The sequence below is a fragment of the Uloborus diversus genome, chromosome 2 (genome assembly GCF_026930045.1).
Source record: "Uloborus diversus isolate 005 chromosome 2, Udiv.v.3.1, whole genome shotgun sequence".
NCBI lineage: Eukaryota > Metazoa > Arthropoda > Arachnida > Araneae > Uloboridae > Uloborus > Uloborus diversus.
In genome coordinates, this window is record NC_072732.1 from 56,613,239 (window position 1) to 56,623,802 (window position 10,564).

Sequence of the window (10,564 nt, forward strand, 5' to 3'; positions counted from 1 at the left end):
TTTAGGAATGTGTTGTCAGCTCAAAATTTTTGGAAACTTTGGATCACAAACACCCCGGAAGGGAACACACCCCTGGCCGGTTTTTAGCGTGTTTTAGAGGGTAGTTCATTCTCAATGCTATGAATAAATACTGTTACAAATTCTACAAATAGTAATTATTTTTGTGATTAATTTGTGTAATCTGGCTAAATTAAGCGTTTGCTCCATTATTTTGCAACTAAAATTATCTTAGTAACGTAACCTGTAAATAGTTTCTTGTAATGTACATACAACCCCCTAACGTTCGACTGAAGTATATGGTCCCCCTATTTTTCATTGATAAGATTCGTGAATAAATTGATAAGATTCGAAAAAAAAGAAAATTGAGAAGCATTTCGAATTTCGTGGAAACTTATTCTCTTTCGAGATTTATAAATAGCCTCGGCCAACGGCGGGAGTCAGTCTCGAGTTAGTTTTTGCTTGTGAATCGTGTCAGCGGTACGCTGGAGAGCATGTATTAGCTCTGTTTTGTGAAGCCTTTTGAGCTGTATTTTTGCGTATTTGGGTGCAAATACGTGTGTAACCGTTGAGTTTACGGTGTTAATTGATATTTGCTTAAGTGCTGATGATTGATTTAGCAGTTGTAACTACGCTTCCTGTACATAGCTGTAAATAAATCTCCTGTGTTTTCTCAAGAACTGTGTCGTCATTTCAAGAAAGCTTGAAGCTGCACCGGATCCTTAACAATACTAATTATGAATCTAAACCAGGGAAAATAATAAATGACACAAGCAGATAAATTTAAACATTTTATTTTTCACTTGTTAATATTTGTTAGTTACTTTGATAAGAAGAAATACTTCGAAAGCTCAGTCACTTTCCTACGCCGAGCTGATGAGTGCTAATAAGCACGAAACTGCACTGACTGAATTTCAAATATTTACATGTATTTTTCATTCACTAGAGCTTTTTTTGGAAACTCTTTTTTGGTTTTAATGTTGTTGTAAAGATCCTCCTAAGCTGATTCGATATTAATTTTACAAGTCTATGTTTCAAATAACAAAGTAATTTCACAAAATAATCCTTCACAGTTAATTATTTTTAGACTTTTTTGGTCATCTAATCACGTTTATCTTTTTTTTCGGGACCTAACGTAAACCGGCCGGGACACCGGGATTTTGCCTCAAATCCGGGACTGTCCAGCAAACTAAAAAAATTTGAGTGAATAATTTATGACTGTCAGATTCGTTTTATGAAACAACTATTTTTAGCTGATGTGGAAGTAAACTATTAAGAAAATTTTAATAATTTATGGCTTTCAGAATCATTTTCAGAAACATAAGTTTTTAGCTGAGGTAAAAGTAAATCATATAAAGATTTAAGTGAATAATTTGCGTCTGTCAGAGCTATGTACTTTTCATATCGGATACCGCCGTTGCATTCAAATAAAAGCAAAATACGTATGCATGTTTCGTATATACGTATGTATGTTGTGTGGTCGTTACACGTACATTGTCTTTTAAGTGTAACACTTCAAATGAAATTTGTAAAATACATAATGTATTAACAAAATGCAAATGTTTTTTATTGGTTCGATATGTTAAATAATGAGAATAATACTTTTCAATCTTCTTCCGCACAAAATTCTATCAGAAGTTTAATTAGTTCTTGAGTCAAACATGCACGAATGTTTAAGCAGGTGTTGGAGAAAATTGTGCATCTATTAACTCCTGTTAATCACTGAATAAATGCTGACAAGTTATCAGTTCCCACAGATGTTTCGTTTTAAAAAACAAACGAAAAGTATAAAAGAACTAGTCTAACAGCCATTTAGTGTTTACAACGAAAACATTATCCATAACCATGCGTGTCTATTTTGCACTACTGGCTCTGTCGCTTCTGGTAACTACATTCTTAGTTCTTAAGTCACACCGTTTTCTATTTGACTTTATTCGAATTTATAACGTTTTCTAGAGCACAGCTCATTTGACTAGACTCAATAGGAGTATTTATATCAAAAATAAAGGGAAATTATCAAAATTGTCTGATAAAGTAGGACTTATCCCTGACCATTAAATCATCAGAATCAAAATAGGTTAAGTCTATGCTATCTGAAATTTTAGAAGATTAAAATAATTAATGAAAGTCAAGAGGTTAAAGATCGAGCAATTTTCCAAAGGAATAACTTATGATGCTTCTTCAGCTGAGCAAGACAGTTCCCTGATTGGTACTTGGGAGCTAATAAATGGGAGGTTACAATATAGTCTGCCTCATCGTTGTTGGCACTCGGCTAACTTCAAAAGATAAATCAATTGTTTAAAACCATGTTGTTTGCAAAATTGTAAACAAACAATGATTGGTTACGAAGAAAACTTGTTGTTTCGGCATTGCTCGAATTTCACGGCTACTGTTCTGCTGTTTTCAGCCGATTTTGCAGTAAATTCGTCTGAAGACGAATGCCGACAATCGTAAGGTGGACTGCAGAAAAATCTTACTCTGTGGAAAATTTAAACAGGTACCTCATAAATTAATTTATTTCCACACAAATTCATTCCATTTTTTAATGATAAGTGATCGTACTTCAATTATTTCCATATTACTCTATTTTAACTTATAATTTACTAAAATTTGTAGATTTTTTTTTCGTTGGAAAATAATTTTAACCCTATTAGAAAAGAAGCATCATACTAAATTAACCCTGTATTTAAAGAATAGCATGATTAATTAAATCGCTAGTCGTGATAATGGGGTTGTGTCCTTCAGTCAAAAGTACTACTTTTAGTCTTTAAAATTGATAAAATAAGCAAAAAAAAAAAACATGGAGCGAGAAAGAAATTTTCATTTTCCTAACGTTTAATTTTAATTAATTTTTTTAAATGTCCGATTTTGGAAATAAGGCGTGATCTTTATGACGTCACAAGGGATGTACTTTAGCGCATCTCCACTGGCGCCTGAATGCTTACGCTTGCAGTCTACTCCGTTTCCAGTTTATGATAATTCAGAACTGATTTAAATATAGCGCTCGACACTTGCCATTAACCATATCGTTGCCAGCACATGGGAGTAAATAAGCGAATTAAATTTTGCGCTATGCGCTAATGGCATCAGTGAATGGCATTTCATCGCTTGTGATGTCATGTGCAGAAGCGTAAAACATTAAATTGCACTGTTTAAAATAATTGTTAAAAAATATTAAACTTAGACAAATCATTTTAAAAATGGTCAGATCCTATGTTTTTGAGCATGCTCTTTCAGAAGAAAAAAAAACTTTTAAAATTTCGAAATATCCCCATTTTATAGATCAATAAAAAAGAGAGACAAATGGTATTTCGAACTAGAGAAGAACCTTTTAAAAAATCATAAAATATCGAATGTGACTTTATTACATAAAGATCACAATAGATTAAGGAAGATCACCATGAATGTGTTATATATCTTTATCACTGCAAATTGACGCTGATGAATTACCTGATGATTTAAACAAATACGGTCAGTATCTTTCGCTTTCGTCATATTTAGGATCTTCAAAAATTTCTCTTAAATTGTGTTCCCGCTGAACATCGACAAATGACATTTCTGCACTCAGGGGGCCCCGAACTTAAATTTTTGGGAGGGCAGAAATTCTTAATTTGCCGAATGGAACTCCAAACTTCGCCAAATAATGATAATTTTGCCGAACAGAACTCCAAATTTTGTCAAGTACCGAATGCGGACATTTTTGGGAAATCACAAATATCGATAAAAATCGATAAAATAATTTTATCGATTGCAGCACTTATTTTAACGTTTTCAGCGCAAATTGCTTGATTTTAATTATGTTTTTGTTTACAGGCAGTCACTGAAGCTCAAGTTGCACAGATGTTTTGTAACGAATGCACAGACGACCAATGTTGTGTCAGACTAATGACAGCTGGAGTTTGTAGGGATAAGGGCAAAGAAGGTACATTTTGCTTTCAATTTTTGTTTTGAAATGACGAAACCATCGAGAAAAGATAAAATGGCAGCAGGAGTGAAAATTTTCAATCCTGAAACAAAAGACACCAAGTCACGTTATAAATTTTCAAGCGAAGCATTGGTGGAAATCAGGTTTCTTTCGCTAGTTTCAAGCAAAACGTGTCAACCATTGGTCGTCGTTAAGTCACGTGACTTGAGATCTTTGCCCAAGCTTTTGCTAAGCCAATGATTGGCCTTGCTCCCTCCATTTACTAATTCCTGCTCTAAGGACCAAACAATGCATTTGTTGGAATGCTAAACTAGCAAATCTGCATAGATCATTCCTGATGGGGATAGAGAGTACTTGAAAACGAATATGCTCAAAACAATGTGCCAGAACACAGATGAAACATTTTATTAAATCTTTTCTTTTTAAGCACTCTTATTATACTTGGTCTGATTGTCACGGAAAAATCTGAGGCCAGCTTTTGCTTATATCTCAGCTGTTAGATCACTCAGCAGTTAGGCTTCGGGATTTCACTAAATGATTTGCTCAATCTTAAGGTACAATATAACGCTGAAAAATTAAAACTCTAAAATAAAATTATCATTTCGGTTAGAATGGAAAACAGCAAATTTCATGTAATTGCCCAGTTAAATGTTTAATATAAAACCCATTGTTACAAATTTTGTTGCCTTGCAAGAGTAATATTAATAGTAAACATAATGAAAACTTTGAATCAAGACTTCTCTGGAGCAAGCATGAAATGTTCTCATCTATGAAAAAAAATCGATAATGGGGCTAAGTAAAGAGACATATTAGGATCTTTACCACGAGTAACTTGTATGTTTTGAAACATAAATTAGTTGGGGGAAGCCTTTAATAGTTAAATGGTTTTTATTAAATTAGCACACAAATGAATCCTAGAGAGGAACAAGGATTACTTTTTAGTGCCAACTGCTTAAAGTTTTAGACACGTACATTAGTTTTTTTTTTCCTTTTAGTACGGAGCATTTCTATGAAAAAATAAGATGAAGTTTCGTGATGATAAATCTATTTCTGAAACACATTTGCGCTCAGAAGAATAAAATAACAGATTAAAAAAAAAAAAAAAACTAAGCACCTTTCATAATGTACTCAAAAGGACAAAATAACTTTTTTTGAGTCAGGAAGGACATTTTAAGTATTCCTGTTGTTTTCAACTATTCCAAGAAAATGATCTCGCAAACGAAGAAAAATGCGACTCAAGTCATTTCAGACCAAACTTTCCAAGAAAAATATGCATGTTTCAACACTCAAATTGATGATCGAAAGCTAGATAACGATAAAAAAATTCTCTACATGACTTGAGCCACACTTTTCTTCTTTTTACGGGGTCATTTTCTTGGAATAATTGAAAACTACAGGAATGCTTAAAATGTCCTTTTTGACTCAGAAAAAGTTGTTTTGTCCTTTGAGTGCATTATGAAAAGTGCTTAGTATTTTTTAAAAAATTCTGTTATTTGATAAACATTGTGAGTGACATGCACTCTAAACTAAATGCAAAACTATAGCCAACTATGGCCCATATGTCAACGGATTGCCACCACTTGAGCTAAACTTGAGCTTAGTCTGTGTTGTGAATTGTGATGCTTTTATACTAGGAGTGCCCATCCCTCCCAAGAGAGATGACGTATCTCAAATTTATACAGAACCACTCCCAAGAACGAGGAAACCGGCCAACTAAAACTGATACCAAATCGCTTCAACATCACCCCCCCCCCCCCGCCTCCCTTAAATATTGCAGTGACACAGTTTGTGCCACAAATCATCGCTTCCGTGAATACAGTCGACTCCCGCTACAACGCGATCCGACTTACGCGCATTGGCTATAACGCGATTTTTTCCCCGGTAAAGATGTTAATTCCTAACGCGAATTCTTCACCAGCAACACGAAAATTTTCCGAAGGGAATCGCGGTTTTTTCGTGAATGGACCTTCATCCCTTTGGCATCGCTGAGGGCAGAAGTTCCCACACCGTACCAGTCTAAACATCGCTTATACAAATAACTACTCCTCATTTTCCATTTTTTTTTTCATTCTATATATGAAAGTTGATGAAATGTAATGACACCTAAGAGCGCTGTTTCATTTAAAGTTTGTAAAGAAAGAAGGAAAAAGAGGAAGTTTCAACAACTATAGTGCATTTGTTTTTCTTACTACATAGTGTACGTACCGTAGTGGTTTATTTTACGTCTTCCTTTCCGATTGATCATTGATTTTTTGCATCGTAGCAGTTTTTTATGTTGAATAAAACGTTTTCTTTTCTTTTTTTTTAAATACAATAAATAAAAATTCAAGTTTTTGCTAAAGAAACAGTAATGTACAGTTACGAAATGGTTTTTAACAGTTTGAGGTGGTGTTTACAAGTGTCTTAAATCGTATGGGTATGTTTATAAAAATTTTACACATACCCTTTTCCACAACGCGAAATTTCAACTTACGCGAAGGGTCTTGGAACGCATCCCTCGCGTAAGTCGGGACTCGACTGTACCACTATCTTTTTTTCTCTCTACACTCCAGGATCCCCCGTACCTACCACTTTACGTGGTTTGCCCGGTTAGATGGGGTCCGAAGACAGCTAGCTCATTTTTGTTTTTATCCAGACCAGGAGTCGAGAACCCCTGATCCAGTACCCTCCCCCCCCCAGAGGTTTTGATTTGGAAAGGAAACTTGAAGGACTTTATGGGCCATTCATTAATTGCGTAAGGGCCTCGAGGGGGGGAGGGTGGAAAAATCTCTACAAATCATTACTTTGAGGGGGGGGGTCAAACCCATTCTTACATTACATTTTCCAAGTTGATATATAATATTTTACCTTAGAAATCGCGTGGTCAAGTGGTTTGGCGAGGTATTTCATTTGCGTCTGGAAGGTAAAAAACGCATTAGGATGAGCTGTTTTTTACGTGGTTTTCAAAGAATGAATAGCGTAAAACATAAAAGAATCGCACTATGTATTGCATGATTTATTTTTAATTGGTATCGCATCATATGCAAAAATATGTCGAAGAATCATTTAGTCTAGATTTCAACTTTTAAGTAAATATTTCTTCAAACAAAAAGGTTTTTAAAAATTCTCATGTAGTAAATAAATAACAACGAATTCATTTTGCGATAATCCTTACATATATACTAGCCCACTTATTGATCGAGTAACGCTTACCTGATCAACAATGAAACTCGCATCACGACATGATAATTTGATAATATTTTTTGGTAATGTTTGACCATGCAGCGAAATGCTTTATTTTGACAGGGCTGAACTGGATCCGGTAAATTATTTGTTTTACTGGTAAAACTGTAGTTTTAGGACAATAAAAAACGTAAAAGTGGTCAACTATTAACTCTGTGTACTGGAGTTTAGGGTTAATCCACTGGAGTTAAGGTTAAGATTTCAACTATCAAAATATCACCAAACAGGCAATGACTTTGCTCAAATGTAGAAGTAATTTTTGTTAAATTATTCAGCAGAAATCAGCAATACTCTCATATAAAACAAATTTATTTTTGACTAAAAGTAAAATGGCAAACAAACAACATATTAAACATATAACCTAACTACGACACACGGTACAACAAAAACATGGAGCAAAATGTTACACTGAATTTAAAAGAATGCAGCACGTACACAAACTGAACGACTGCTGTCAAACTGAAAACGCAGATGAAAAAATTATTAAGTAAAATTATGTAAATAAAGCTAATTGTGTAAAAAAAGTTTAAACTCTTATATCTAACAATTTTCACCCGTCATACCTTGACGGTTGATTTTCTAGTAAATTAATAATAGTGAATTTAATAACGATTCCAGTGCTATAAGATCCATTATTTTATTATTTTGAAAAACGAAATGGAATCTTACGTATGAGTAGGGGGAGGGGTTTGAAAATCTTACGTACCCTTACATGGGGGCAGGAGGGGAAGGGGGGGCAAAAATTACCAAATCATTTTTACGAAAATATTGAATGGTCCCTTATGACCACAAACGAACATATTTAACGTGCTTCGTCAGTCACCATTAAAGAATACAGAGGATCTTTGACCAGCTGGCATCGCGAGCCTGGGAGCCTCCAATTACAAGTCCCACTCCTTACCTATTCGGCCACCTCGGCCTCTGCTATCTGTACAAGGGGTTCTCAACCTTTCAGGCTCTACGCTCTCCTTTAAACACTGACATGAGGTCACGCCCCTCCCTCAACACCATATGCAGTTACTGAAATAGTACAATATAAATTGAAGCTGATAAGTTTTTAAAAAAATATAGATAACTTAACATGCCACAAAATTATCAGACATAGACGCTGACGATTTTTAGTATATTAAAAATTCATCGACTGAAACTAGGTTTAAACCAGCGACCTTGGACTTAAGGGGTCAACGTCTAAGCACTATCCTATCTTATTGGAAACCAAATGAAAAATGGTCAGCAGCCAAATAATATTTTAGGAGCACTGAGTCAGTTTCTAAAAGTTTCTCTTTTTAGTAGCAGATTTGCCATGTCGCAATGGCATGGCGCCTTCATATAAGGTACTCTTAAAAAGTATTTTGCGTAGTTCAGCCCTTCTCTAAAGGCCCCCAATATTTTCAATCAGCCACTGTCTCCTTCAATCTATTTAGCTTTTTTTTTTTGACATACATACTTTAAAAATAGAGATGTATCAATAATAAAGCATTATTGAGTAGAGAAACAAATATTGTATTGAATAGGCACAAAATGCAATAAATAAATAAATAAAATCAAATGATTTAATGATATTCACATCATTGGTATTATTTTTCTTCTTTTTTTACAGGCGACGCTTGTAGAGGTGATACTTTGTATGCCAACATGATGATGTGTCCATGCGGTGCAGGACTTCGATGTGGAGTAAGATTTCTCTTCTTCTTTTTTCATGCAAACATTAATGATTTGTTTTTATTTCCCATTTCATTAAACCAATAATTAATGATACTTACAAGTGCTTACATCTTACTAGGAAGTCATACGTTAGTGGAATAATGAAAAAAAATCTAAAAATGTAGCAATCGAAACACCATTACGTTTCTACAAGCATAAACTATTTGCCCTCGTCTGCATGTTATCGAAATATGATGTTTTAAAGTTTGCCGAAATATTAAGAAAAGTCGACAAAGTTACCGAGTTTCGGTAAAAAATTAAAACAGTTTCCCCACACTTTGCAGGTGAATGTCCTGCCATATGCAGACTGTGAAGTCGCGTGGTACTTTTCATTTCTCTCCAAGTCTTTAAATTTGGCACCTTTTCTTAAAATTTTGACTGATTTTTGAACCTTATATCTTGATAACGGGGAGATGAAGGTAAATAACTTTTACGTTAAAAAATACAGAACAGTACAATAGGTGTTTACGTTTGATTTTTTTTTTTTTTTTTTTTTTTTCAATTTACTATTAATGACGCTCCCATTGAGAACAGCGTAGCTATAGCGCACTGTTTCGAAGTCGTATTTGCAGGGAGCCGAGAGTCAAGGCGGGCCCCTGGTCAGTTTGGTCGTTTGGCCCCCTTGCCCCTATAAAACTTATAAAATGTATTCTACTCCGATTCTTAACCGAGTCTCTGGTTTTCGATTAGGGCTGACATGGCCTCTCGCCGGCTCTGCGTATTTGGCAGCAGTATTATTTTTAATGCAAAATAATCATTTTTATAATTATTTCCTTTCAGGATGATAAGACCTGTGTTCCTATGGACGGTTCTACTGACTCTAACGGTGGCTCAAGTGAATCACAGCAATAAGCTTAAGAAGCATTCGTCAACAATTCCAAAGGTTGCAGTGTATTCTGATTTTGAGCAAAAATAAACGATTTTTCAAAACCAATTTTCCATAGCAAATGAAATGTTTCGATCTTTCTTTAAAAATATTTTTACATTTGGGCCATTTTAAAATTAAGGGGAATTTCTCATTCCTGTAACTTTACGGATTTCATGTTTGTTTTTCTTAAAAGGAGAAATGGATTTTAAAAAGAGAGAAATTCACATTTGATATTTGCTGTCTTAGTTTTACATATTGTAGTTAGTTTATTCAAAAAAAAAAAAAAAAACAATCAAACTGTGAGAATTGTAACTTCCATGGAATATCCCCCACCATGTTTTTTCATTGTTAATGGAAGCAATAAACCTAATTAATAATATGTTTGTGGGAAAACCATGGATTGAATAAATAATCCTCATATGTATAATGGTCGATGATCGAGTAACTCGCGTACTTCAACAATGAAACTCGCGAAACGGCGTGATAATTTGATGATATGTTTTGGTAATGTTTAACCAAGGCTTCACTCGATGCGCCTCTATCAGGCTTAGTCATTTCTCAAAAAATCAAAGGCGCCGACTTGCACACAAGAGAGAGCTGTAGTATAACCGGGGAAAACTTTGTTTACATTAGTTAACAAATTATTTCTGCTGTAAAAAGTGATGCTTTTGCAATCTTTATCGTAAAATTTAATTGATATGGTTAACCGATGTGTATGTAGTACAGGGTGAATTGATGACGGAACGGCGTACCAGGTCTCTTTCAGCGAAAATAAATTCTCTTTTCCCAACTCAGGATTCAACTATTTCTAATTAGCTTTCACTTCTGGTAAAATGCATCCCTAAAGC

The 10,564-nt window shown here is 34.5% G+C and overlaps 1 protein-coding gene across 1 annotated transcript; it reads left to right on the plus strand.

Moving 5' to 3' along the window:
* Positions 1-1,786: 1,786 nt before the first annotated feature.
* Positions 1,787-9,782, plus strand: LOC129217208 (colipase-like). Its single transcript, XM_054851477.1, has 4 exons — positions 1,787-1,881; positions 3,811-3,919; positions 8,745-8,818; positions 9,629-9,782. Exons 1-4 carry the CDS (start codon positions 1,843-1,845, stop codon positions 9,698-9,700), a joined length of 294 nt encoding a protein of 97 aa, XP_054707452.1. The 5' UTR covers positions 1,787-1,842; the 3' UTR covers positions 9,701-9,782.
* The last annotated feature ends 782 nt before the right edge of the window (positions 9,783-10,564 follow it).

What these genes read in the sequence shown, in the direction of transcription:
- LOC129217208 (XM_054851477.1), top strand. Translation starts at nt 1,843, where the DNA reads ATGCGTGTCTATTTTGCACTACTGGCTCTGTCGCTTCTG. An exon ending in TAGGGATAAGGGCAAAGAAG is followed by an intron (nt 3,920 to 8,744) that starts GTACATTTTGCT and finishes CTTTTTTTACAG; the next exon opens with GCGACGCTTGTAGAGGTGAT. An exon ending in GTGCAGGACTTCGATGTGGA is followed by an intron (nt 8,819 to 9,628) that starts GTAAGATTTCTC and finishes ATTTCCTTTCAG; the next exon opens with GATGATAAGACCTGTGTTCC.